At 40.0% G+C, this 13080-nt stretch overlaps 1 protein-coding gene across 1 annotated transcript in view; it reads right to left on the bottom strand.

The window, feature by feature from the left end:
* Positions 1 to 12530, bottom strand: part of GPC5 (glypican 5) — a 1481119-nt gene extending 1468589 nt beyond the window's left edge. The window contains exon 1 of the mRNA XM_011933784.1: positions 11971 to 12530. Coding sequence (XP_011789174.1) covers positions 11971 to 12133 — 163 coding nt within the window. The 5' untranslated portion in view covers positions 12134 to 12530. The remainder of the gene's footprint in view (positions 1 to 11970) is intronic.
* Positions 12531 to 13080: the final 550 nt, after the last annotated feature.

Raw genomic sequence — 13080 nt, 5'->3', positions numbered from 1 at the left:
AAAAAAAAAATTAAAAAAAAGAAAAAAAAGAGCAAGATATAGGAAAGCTGTAAGGATCATGCAATATTCCCTAGCTAATAACCATGGTGAGGTCACTGATACTGCCCCTTAGGGAACAGACAGAGAAAGTTGTTACAAGAATTCAGAGACTTGTAAGGACACTCGACAGGAGCTATGGTTTTAGGTAAAGGGTCATAACCAACCTGTAGTGACTCCATAAAGGTGAGACCTATGTCTGTCCTACTCCACTTGCCCAGTCCTTCTGTAGCTACTGCCTCCCATCAACTGCCAGAGCCAAGAATGCCCACTGATAGATCCCAGGAACAAATGGTAGGGTGGAGAGGGTTTCTGAAGGGGCAGACAGAGATTTGCCAGCACACTCCACCCTTGTGCCTTTCATATGGAAGATAAGATCTTATCCCCAATATAGGGGATGTGCCAAGACCCTCAGCACTATGACATGCAAGAACACAATAAAGTAGAGAAGTAACTCCTACTCACTTGATGAAGGCAATCAAACATCATAGAATCTATCCCTACTCACATTAATTCAGCCTTAAAACCATCTTATAGTTCCAGGCAAAGTACCTCCCCTTTATCTTAATTGAATTAATTGAAATAGCATTATTTTGCAAAAGTCCGGTGTTTTGTTTTTTTGTTTGTTTGTTTTTGAGACAGAGTCTCGCTCTGTCGCCCAGGCTGGAGTGCAGTGGTGCCATCTCGGCTCACTGCAAGCTCCGCCTCCTGGGTTCACACCATTCTCCTGCCTTCCTGAGTAACTGGGACCACAGTCATATGCCACCATGCCCAGCTAATTTGTGTATTTTTAGTAGAGACGGGGTTTCATCATGTTGGCCAGGATGGTCTCCATCTCTTGACCTCGTGATCCACCCGCCTCAGCCTCCCGACTTTCTGAGAGGTCGGGTCATTTGCTAAAGGTCACATAGCTAGTAAGTGATAGAGTCAAGACTAACCTATTTCAAAACTATAAATTCATCGTTATTCACTAAAATATGTGACCACAGGACATTATCCTAAGCAAATTAACACAGGAATGGAAAACCAAATGCCACATGTTCTAACTTATAAGTGGGAGCTAAACACTGTGTTCTCATGGACATAAAGATGGGAAACACAGACACTGGGAACCACTAGAGAGGGGAGGGAGGGTGGTGGACAAGGGTTGACAAACCATCTGTTGGAAATTATGCTAAGTAATGGGTGATGGGATCATTCATATCCTAAATCTCAGGATCATACAACATTCCCAAGTAACAAACCTGCGCATGTTCCCCCTGAATCTAATATGAAAGTTAGGTGAAGAAATAAATAACACAGGCATCTTCCTCATTCACCAACAAAAAGAAAAGAAAATACGTGATCATAATATGCAACAAATAAGGTGATGAGTCTGCTTTTCCCATTTATTTATTCCATGACATTTTCATGGTTTGTCATAACTACTAGTTTTCCTTGTTATGTAAGATATTTCCAAAGAGGAATTGAATAGGAAATATTTTAAAACCTGAAGTTTTTTTGTGTGCTTCTGAACTTATCAAAGGAAGAAGTAAAATTTGGTTCTGCTCTTGTAATGAAAACTCTTAACTATACAAACACAGATCCACATAGCTTCACCTAACAAATAGTACCCTGAAGAACTCATTGATTTCTCAGCTTTTTCAGTTTTGCCATGTTTTTCTTATTCCTTTTACCTTTTAAGTTGATCAAATACCTTTTTTAAAAATGACTTTCTTCCCCCTAGAGTAAAATAAATTCCAAGCCTGGTGAGAACAGGCTGTTAATCTCTTCATTTTATTGACCTACTTTAGTTTTAGCTCATTAAACACAGACATCTCAATGATCAAAAGAAAATGAACCAAATGTAACTCGGTATAACCTTACCGAATAAGAGAGTTATTCAAAGAGCAAATAAATCTGCACAAGTAATTTGATATTGACAATCTTCCATTTAAAGAATATACATGTAATGAACAAGGACATCCAGAAATAATTTTTACGCTCATTTAATCAATGAAGACACAAACTCTTGATGTGCTTTTTATCCAATTCCCTTCTCAGATTTTATCTTCTCCCAAGGCAAATACTGAAGAAATTATGAACTAAATTATCTTGAAACTGTAAACCAAGGAAAAGCAAAAGATTAACAAAACAGCTGCAAAGATTATTTAATTATGTTGCCTATAACGAATTATAAGAACTGAAATAGATTTGGTTATTATAGCACAGAGGAGAGAAAAACTAGTAATTTAAGCCCATTATCTTAATAAGAGTGATAAACAATTTAAGTTATGAGACAATATTTACTAGCTTTTAAATATAACTACATTTGAAACATATTTAATAGCTGGACCATATCTAATTATGCAGGTTTGTTTCATTAGCATTGACTTAAATAATCTTTCTACTTAAGTAAAATTTCCTAGCAGTGCTTGTAAAATATCCTAAACAAATAACCAGCCACAAATCATACAGGAAAAATTATAATTTTCTATGATCCCATTGAAAAGAGGTCTTAAAGACTAGATAAACCTAGGCATCCATCAGCAGATGAATAGACAAAGAAAATGTGGCTATGACAGAGTACTATTCAGCCATCAAAAATAAGGAAATGCTGTCATTTGCAACAACATGGATGAACCTGGAGGATATTATATTAAGTGAAATAAACCAGGCGCAAAAAGACAAACACCACGTGATCTCATTCATGTAGAATCTAAAAAGGTTGATCTCATAGAAATAGACAAGAGAATGGTGATTACCGGGAGCTGGAGCTGTGGGAGAGGAGGAAGAGTTGGAAAGATGTTGATCAAGGGACACATATTTACAGATAGATAAAAAGAATAAATTCAAGTGACCTATTACACAGCACGGTGATTACAGTTAATATGATATATTGCATTCTTGAAAAATGCTAAGAGATTGAATGTTAAATGTCCTCACCACAACAAAAATGGGAACTAGGTGAGGTAATGCATAGTTTAATTAGCTAGGTTTAACCATTCCACAATGCATATGTACAGTGCTTCAAACGGTCATGTTGTACATGGTAAATATACACAGTTTTATCTGTCGATTTAAAGTAAATTTTTTAAATAGATACATATTTCTAAAATTGGAATTGTTGGAAATGTTTCAGAAACAGATTATACCTGCTACAGTCTATCATGTTTTGTGATTTAATAGCAATTATTTGTTTCCTTATTCTGAAAACGGTGGTCCCTCTGGTTGGTCTACAATGGAGACTGAAATCCAAGTCAGTGTCCTTTAACAAACAACGATCAGCTCAGGAATAGTTCCACAGATGAGTGATGTACACTTTACTCCCAACATGGGATTAACAAGGGTAAAAAATGGAAAAGCTGAATTCTTTTCTAGTTCCTTACTGTTAATTTCCTCATGGAAAAATACTATTTTGCCAAAAATAAAAAAATTCAAATAATATACAAGCCAACCCATTCCAGAGCCAAATGCAAATTATAACTGCTCACTTTTATTTGTCTCCATTCTCTCAATAACAGATCAATGCTCTAAGGCAGATCAGTCGCCCCGCTACATGACGGTAACAGCTGTGCAAATGAATCCTTTAGATGTTAAGTAATTTTCTTTTCCTTACAGGACATTTGAGAATACTCCTTTCTAAACCTTTGTCTGGCAACTCATTTACTCCATTTCAAAAATGTTAGATAGCAGAAAAAAATTCCTTTAAATTTAAAAGGTTTGGTCACTTTATAAAATTTGTGACAGTTATGTAAGCAAAAATTAACCCCACAAAAACAATTCATTCAACACAACTGAGCCCATATACATTTTCAAAAACTTCACTCTCTATATTTCTCATTCTACTACTAATATTAAGCATTAAAAAATAATTAAACACAATAAATAGCCTATTAGGTAACTACAAAAATAAGGTGAATTCTACAAATAACTATTTATTTATAAATGTTGGCCTAATCACAGAACCAAAAAGGAAATCAATCACAGATCCTGCTCTCAAATAGCCTATAGTCTAGTAAGAAGAAAGAAATATATTTAAAATCAGTATTGCTACTTTGAGTCCCTGCCTTCCATTCGAAATAAGTATTGACCCATATGTGGTGAGTTTCAGGATGTCAAGGCTAATCAAAGAAAATACAGGACCACAAGATGGCAGTAGTACAAAAGGAGCTTTATTTGGGTGGTGCTTTGACAGGTTGCCAAGAGGCTGAAGTCCCTCACAACAGGAGACCTTCCAGAGACAATGGTGCCTGGCTACCACCCAGAAGGCAAAGATGACAAGAAAACTCCCAGGAGAAGGGGAAATTGGAGAGGGTGCTTGCATGTCTAGGTGATATCACTAGAAAATAGGAAGTCTCTGGGTCAGAGAGCTTTCAAGGGTATCAATGGCTTGGGGTCTTTTAGTGTCCCACAGTTTATCTATGGTTAGCAGGCATTCAGTTAAATTTTGTCAGCGATGCAAAGCAGGTTGGTTTTAAATGGCTAAAAGTAAGTTTATTTGAGCTATATTTAAAGCAACTGAATGTATAAAAATCAGAGTTGGGTACCATTTGGTTTTGGGCTAATGGTCCTAGCCTGCTGTGAAGAAGTAAGAAAAACATGGGGGTCCATCTTTAACCCATTTATATAACATCACAAAACAAAAAATATCATCGTACACAGAAGCAGAATCTGAGATATTCAGTATCCACAGGTGTATGTCTAGAGTTTAACTTAAGAATCAGAATTCAAAAGATGTATCAAAATACTCCTTAAAGCTTTATTAAATTATTCAACAATTATTTAAACTCTTATTCTCTGCCAAGCCCTGTTCTACGCACCAGATTCTCTACAGCCAATAAGGTACGCATTAGGACTGGCTACATAATTTGCAGAGCCCAATGCAAAAAGAAAATGCAGGGGCTTTTGTTCAAATTTCAATTAGGGCCAGGCATGGTGGCTCACAACTATAATCCCAGCATTTTGGGACACCTAGGCGTGCAGACTGCTTGAGCCCAGGAGTTCAAGACCATCCTGTGCAAGGTGGCAGAACCCCATCTCTACAAAAAATACAAAAATTTGCCAGGCATGGTGGCATGCACCTATGGGCCCAGCTACTCAGAAGGCTGAGGTGGGAGAACTACCTGAACCTAGTAGGTCAAGGCTGTAGTGAGCTGTGATTGTACCACTGCACCCCAGTCTGGGTGACAGAGTGACACCCTGTCTGAACAACAAAAAATTTCAATAGGGTGATTAGAGAACATTAAACCAACCACACGGTTCATCTGAGTGTAGGTTCTTGCTTGACTGCACAGGTCACATGCCCAGGAAAATGACCCTGGCAGGTATGTTCTCTATCTCCACCATGTACACAACCTAGTGGCAAAAGACATAGAGTTAAAACAAAGAAAAGGAACGTGGCACCATAAAAAGTGCCATGCAGGAAACACAAAGGATTCCACAATAATAAGCGGTGTAACCTAGTTTAGTGAACTTGAGAAAGGCCTCTGTGAAGAGCTGACATTTAAGCTAAAACATGCAAACAAGCCAACTACACGGTCTGTGTGTGTGAAGGACCCACAGGTTGAAGAGTTCACACCTGTGGTTTTCAATAAGGACAAGTTTGCCTCCCATGGGACAGCTGGCAAAGTCAGGAGTCATTTTTGGCCATCACAACTTGGTGGAGAGTGGTAATGCCATTGGTATCTAGTGGATGGAGGTGAGAGATGCTTCTGAACATCCCACAATACACAGGACAGCACCGACAGCAAAGAATTGCCAATCCCCCAACGTCAATGGCACTCAGGTTGAAAAGCCCTAATGTGTAGTACTGTAGATCATGTACAAAGCCATGAGTTGTATAAGAGTTTGGCATGTGTGCCTTTGATGTCCTCGGCCATGTGACTTTATTGTAGAGAATACTGGAAACCTGTAGTTCTAAAGACAAAGATGAATTTAATTTATGCTACAGAGATTTAATGCAATACTATACAGCCACTTAAAAAAATCAGGCTTAGAAAGATATTTAACAGCATGGGAAATGGGAAATAAAGATATGTTCATAATTAGAAAAGGCTTGTTTTTCAAAAAGGAAATTATTCTATGTTCTTTCAAAAAATAGTCATGCTTAGCAGGGGGCTGATGAGCATGCTAAAAAGACAGTGCAAAGGCGTTTTGGCGGTAATTTCTAGATGGTAAAATTATTTTACTTTATTTGTACTTTTCATACATTCTTCCATAAAAACACGGAAGTATAACATCTCCTTTTCTTTCTATAAAAGTGCACTGCACATTCAACTTACATAGTAGCCATAGGTGGACCTGATGCAGCTAATCAAAGGCTGTGCTGTTTGTCGTGATTCATAGAGAAATGAATAATCATTTTAGCATAATTTGGGCAATCTCATTAGTGAAACGGAAGATTTACTAAAACTGAAAAGTTCAAGAATTGAGAGCATAATCAGTGCTGCCTTTTCTTCTTGTTGAAGGTCAGGACTCTATAAAAGAAAGGTAGATATGGAAAATGGCTATTGTCTATTAAAATTAATGGCTATTGTTACTTAACCAAGTAGATCAGATACTACATTCACAGAGAATCTATTTCAACGGGCATATGTTTGAAGTCTCCCATAACCCCATTTTAACAAATCAGATCTGTTGTTTGTCAGCTCAACAGTTATACCAAGAGACCAATTCATCTATGAATCATGTCTGTTTAGGTGAGGTACCTAGCTAGAATGTTGTTCTTGGTCTTACCAGGTAACTATAAAAGAAATGTTATAGATTTAGAAAGTGTTCTCATCAAATATAAGGACAATGTGAAAGTGGATTATACACACACACATACATGTACATACCAAAAATACCTATTTTCCAGAAAGCTTAACAGGCTAGAAACAAGGAAAAATAATAGGGATTGGGGGGTGATAAGTGGAAAATATTATTCTTAAGTTCCTCAAGTTGTACCCTTCCTAAGCCAATTATACAACTATAGGATGTTGGACATTTGGCAAAATGGAACTTAAATTATGGGATGGAGGGAGAATGGGGATGCATATAATATTTGTAGTTGATGCACAAGATTTATAGTTGACACCAATATTTACAATTGACGCCACAAGAGAATATGTGTGATCAGTATAATTCAGCACCTGATGAGCCATTGGATTCTATGACCCTAAAGTAGAAAATCAAACTCACTTCTCCACCATTAAGATGCACTAAACGAAATTAGCTGGGCGTGCTGGCGGGCGCCTGTAGTCCCAGCTACTCGGGAGGCTGAGGCAGGAAAATGGCGTGAACCCGGGAGGCGGAGCTTGCAGTGGCTCCAGATCGTGCCATTGCACTCCAGCCTGGGCAACAGAGTGAGACTCCGTCTCAAAAACAAAACAAAACAAAAAAAAAGATGCACTAAATGCCTAGAGAAAAATGAAACACATGATTCTCTTAGATATCGAAGCACAGACTGGACTTCCCAAGGGAAAAGGTGACAAACTGTCCCGGCAATGGAACTGGGCCTTGATGCTCACAATTCAAGATAAGTAACATTCACAGAATTAGAAAACAATGATGAGGCAAGACCTCTTGGGACCTGTAGTATAAAAGGATGGGGAGAAAGGCACTCTGCCTTTCTAACTAAAATAACTAAAAATTCCCCTCTTTTGACCAACACTAGCTACTACTGCTTCTTTATTTATGACAACTAACCCTACCTTAATCTTTCTAACACCTAGATAAAAGTTATCAAAATAGCCAATTCCTGAATTGTCCCACTTCATTAAACCTTCCTTATAATAGCCCACCACAAGCCCAAATCCCATAAAAAGCCCTCCCAACTACCTACTACCACACTCTCTAGAGTTCCTTTGCTATGCAATCTCCCTTGCTGCAACAAACAAAATGAATCTAATTTTACCACATCTTGTTTCCGGTGGTTCTTGGCTGGGGGGGCTTCAACCCAGGGCAATCCTGATGTTAATCATCTGCCCCAATGTCACAGACGCGTCCCAATTCTGGCTTTGGAAATCTGATCACCATAAATACGTTGTTCAAACAGCAAAACTGGTTAATTCATGAGAAACAGAGTCCCAGTTTGAGATTACTGTCCATGAGTGACTATGGACACCGACATTCTAATTGTGTGAATCTGTAAACCACCTTAGAAGCACTATTTTACCTCCCTACAGACAGAAGAATGGTGGTGTGGCAGTGGCGGCAGTGGTTATGAGCGTTGCAGCTAGCAGTGGCACAGCCTTGTTTCATTGAGGCTTATTCGTTCACAAAAATAAACAAAATATTCACCATAATGTAACAGATATCACTTCAGATAAAAATACATTTCCCAAATTGAAAAATAATCATTGAAACCAACTCGTTATTATAAAAACATCTTTGATATATAAAGACCTAAAATTAAAATGTCATCCTTAAAAATCAAGTTAAAATCAAGACACTAAACAAAAAAAAATTATAATGAAAACATGAACATATTTTCAGCACTTACTATGTGCCTGGATTTCTGACATTTTACATTATTTCATTTTATCTATGCAAACACTTTTAAAAAAATTCTTATGTATAAATGAGAAAACAGAGGTTCAAGACGATAATTTATCTGTGAAGCAGAACTACAGGTGGCAGAACCAAGTTTTAAAAGCCAAATGTCTATCCAGTAATTCCAAACTCCAAGGTTACCAAGCAGATCATTTTTCCTAGGTGTGAGAATGAAACTACACTGTCCTTGGAGCAATAATAAAATTTGATTATAATGAAAGCAGTTAAAAAAAACAAAAACAACTTCAGAGCACTGCTTACAGTGTCTTTTAGTATTAAAATTTCACTTAACCATGTCAAGAGTTTATTTTTATTATTCTATTTATAGCCAAAATATACCAAGGAAGTCACTTTCACAGACTACTTAATATAGAGAGTATACTTGCTATAGAGTTCTATATCAACAAACACACATTTCAAAAAATAGTTGGTATATAAATTATTTAAATATACTCCTTACTCTTTTGATAAACTTCCTCTTTCTGAACTATCCTCTAAAAGAGGCATGTGTGAACTATGCACAATGCATGTGCAAAGAGAATTTTAATAGAAAAGCATTATCCCCATCCCCAATAAATAAAATAAAAATGAAAAGACCTTTAAAAGACACTTTCAGTAACAGTTCTTTTCCGAATAAAATAAACAAGAGCAAAGGGCACCTTGACTACTACTTAGAAAATAAAATCAGAACACAGGGAAATCTGTAATTCTAATCACATTGACACCTTCTCTCCTTTTTTACATTTCTCATCCAAACATCCTTAGGAGCTCAATAGGCTTAAAAGAATTGGAGCAGGGTAGAGAACAAAGGTGAGGGGAATCTGAGAAACGGTTTAAATCACTGCTCTCACAATTTTAATAATTTCAATTTGGATAGCATTTTTTTCAGAAGAAGTAAAAGTCACAAAGGTAGGAAGAAACTAAAAACTTATTCTACCTTCTTATATTATACAAACTGCATTTTGGCTAGACATCTCAGGGATTAACCACTGTGAACAAGAAATGCAAGAAAGCAGTAAAAATATGTACTTCCAAAAAAAAAAAAAAAACAAATATCAAATTAAATGTGTTTGTTTTAGTCAGTGAAAGGCTACGTGCTAAATGAATACATTTGTTAAAAGATATTACTATTTGTATTCTCATGTAGAAATGACTAAACCATGTTCTTTCTTGAGATTGAGGATAATCTTAGAATATATGATAGTCAATTACCATATTCAATCATGTTAAATGTTGTAGATCATATATAAATACAAAAAGAAAGAAAAGTATTTACTAAGCATGTGGTATGTTTGGTTTACTCAATTTGGGATTGAGGGATTTTTTTAGAGAGATGAGAGGAATCAGTGCTTAAAAAACAGTTTAATATTTTGCTGAATTGTTTGTAAAAGGATGACCAACAATACAGACACAAAACCTCAGAATTACATCAAATTCCTATATGAATGCCTTTGTTGGGGCAGTGGGTATAAATCAGCATAGTACTTTTTACTTCTGTGTGACTTTTTCTTAGTGAAAATATTAAAGGAACTTAGCTTTTCTTTTCACTAGTACCACTGAAGTCTCTAAGCCTCTTCTGTGAGTGCTCCGGTGATTCCTCCATCACCTTCAGCCACAGATTTGAAAAAGGTACTAGCAATAGGAAAACAATCCAGAGTGACTTAGAAAAGAAAGATTCCTTGCCATCATGGCACTTTTATGTGCGTCATGTGTATCAAATGCAAATAATTACAGTCATTTCTCTCTCCTTAGGACACAGCTTTAGTTTTCCCCGACATCCTGGTAAGACACTATCTCAGTGACTGATACTCTGGAAAGTTCATTTTCAAAACAGATGAACACCCAATCAATGTGTTGCATTTAACAGATACCAGAAATACTGAGATACCAGAGTGGAGTGAATTCAGAGCCTTACTGGGGAGTGGCCGTCAACATTCGGTGAACGTAGCAGGCCTAGTTACAATATTTGGGGGGTAAAAACCTAATAATTCAGGTGAGGATCTCACATCATAACACTCTCACCACCCACACACACAAACTCACTTTAGTTTTATCAGCAGCCGATAAGTGAGATTTACTTCCTAATGAAAAGAATGCACTAAGAAAACTACAGATCTATAAGGTGATATTTTGTTTGGGGATAGAAGAATCGCCCTAAACTGAGAATGTCAACTTTGTTTCAAGTAATATAGAAAAAGCACCTAGTACCAAACAGGTATACAAATAAATAACTGGGTTTAAGACTGGTCATGTAAACTCAAATGGAGTCAATGTTTCCGAATGCCTAGATTTTCTTTCTGGGATGACTTAAAATTGAGTTCACAACAAGCAAAGCAGTCAAGAAAAGCGGCTACAGCTCACAGCTCCTCAGTGCTACAAGCAAGTCCCCCAACCGTGGAAACTCAAACAGAAGATGGATTTTAGTCTTAAGCGTCCTCCACAAGTTCTTTGTTCAACCAATAACCTCACAGATTCGTCTGTGTTGGCTTCATAGTCACAGCCACGGCTCTAGTAAGACCTTACTTGGCTCCAGACACCTGCTATTACGTTTCACAGCTACGACCTATTCTTCCAGACAGAACCTACCCTGGAACTCCCACCAGCAGAAGGAAACTGGTGCGGTGGAAACGGGGAGCAGGGGTCGAAAGCATAGGCAAAAGGCGCTCACAGGAAGCAGGATCCACGCTGGCCACACAAACTGTCTTTCCCTTTGGAACGCTGGTATATCTCATCCATGTCAAGTGAGTCCCCAGTACCTTCGGTTTGATCGCCTGTTGCCATAACACTTTTCAGGCTAAAAACTACCTCGTGGTGCTGGGAGACACACTGGGTTGTTGGGTTCCTCCAAGCAGGGCTTGATGCCAGGGCACAGAGGGGCAGCTAAGGGTCACGTCTCTGGGTGCACAGGGTCCAAGTCCTAATTACAGAGGCTGCCCTTGTCTGTGCCCCATTCTCCAGCAAAGGAGTATATCGCAGGTTTGTGATTTTTAGTACCAAACTTGGGGCGATCGAATTCAGTTCCCTCCACCTTATGAGAAAACAGCAAACCGAAATCCTCAGTGGGGCACTGGTGAAATTCCTACTCGGAAGAGAAACGCAGTTAGACTGCGTGTGCCCCTCGCCCTGATGTCTGCTTTCCTGGTTCCTTCCAACTCATCCTCCGAGGCTAAGGGAGCCGGGCGGGAAGCAGATGCCCAGAATCGGGCTTCGTCGCAGGCGTGGTTAGGGGTCCCCAGAGCTGCGCTGCACTGCACTCAGGCTATCTGCACCGAGCATCCCCGGAGGCCTCCCTGGGATTCACCCTGCGCGGATGCACGGCCCGAAAGGTCATCTTCCTACGAGTGCCACCAAGGGAGCCTGGGGGAGTGAAAGGCCAGGCTCGGACGCCCCCCACCCAGCGACCCCCTCATTGCCCCTTACCTGCCCGCGGCGAATCCGGCAGCCCCTTGACAGCTCCCAGCAGCCGCCACTGGAAAAGTTTCCGAACTTCTTCGCAGGTCTGCACGCCCTCGCTGCGGGCGGACCCAACCAAGGCCAGGAGGAGGAGGCAGCGAAAGCCCACCGGCCAGGTCTGTGCGTCCATCCTCGCCGTCCTGGTCCCCTTTACCTGCAGGGGACCCCACTCGCCCCGCGCGCCCTGGCTGAGCTTCAGGCGTGGAAGACACGGCGGCCGAGGCTCTCGAGCGGTGCGAGCCGACTGCGGGGTGTACGGACCGCCTGCAGGCACCGGCTTCACCTGGGAGCACTTAGCTCTTCCCGGAGGAGGCCCTAAGCTGAGACACCAGAGTTTTCGAGCTGAGCACCGTCTGGTCTTCTTCCCCAGCCGAGGCGAGTGGGCGCTGGGCGGAGCGAAGAAAACTAGTGGAGCCGCAGGGAGCCCGCGAGCATCTGGCTCTGGCCACCACTGCTGCCACTGTTGCAGTTGCCGCTGCCGCCGCCGCCTCCGCCGGCTCGGCTCGCAGCAGCTAACCTGGGATGTGCCCGCTTGTCTGCGCTCCGCGGAAGCCCCGCCCCGCACGCCCCGCCCCGCGAACAGGCCACGCCCCCGCCACAGCCCCTGCGCGCTGTCCGGCTCCGCACCCGCTGGGATGCTGTCCTGCCGGGCCCAGGGCTGAAGACTCGGAGCAACATCGATGCAGATAAATAAAACGAGCAACATCGATGCAGAGAAATAAAACGAAACCCGGACCTCGCTCTCCCAGTCCATTCTGGGGAAGAATTATCTGTTAAAAACAGAGAATGTATAAATAGGATCAGAGAAGACAAGAGATGACAAACACCAACTGGAACTAAGAAATATCTCATCTATGTAATCAAGGTCCTCAATACATAGGAATTTGAATTCTAATTGCATTAAATAGAATCTGGACATAATACAAACAACAAAAACTATCTACAGTTAAAGATTTCAATTGAGAGACTTCATAACACTTAGGTTTTTAAAGAGTGCACATGAGAAGCTATTTTTTTAAATTGCTTTGTGTTACTGCTTAGGAACATTTTTCTATAACATTATGATTTTCTGAAAGA

The sequence above is a fragment of the Colobus angolensis genome, unplaced genomic scaffold (genome assembly GCF_000951035.1).
Source record: "Colobus angolensis palliatus isolate OR3802 unplaced genomic scaffold, Cang.pa_1.0 Scaffold13, whole genome shotgun sequence".
NCBI classification, from domain to species: Eukaryota; Metazoa; Chordata; class Mammalia; order Primates; family Cercopithecidae; genus Colobus; species Colobus angolensis.
Note: the sequence above shows the minus strand (reverse complement) of the source record. Positions and strands in the feature narration are given on the sequence as shown.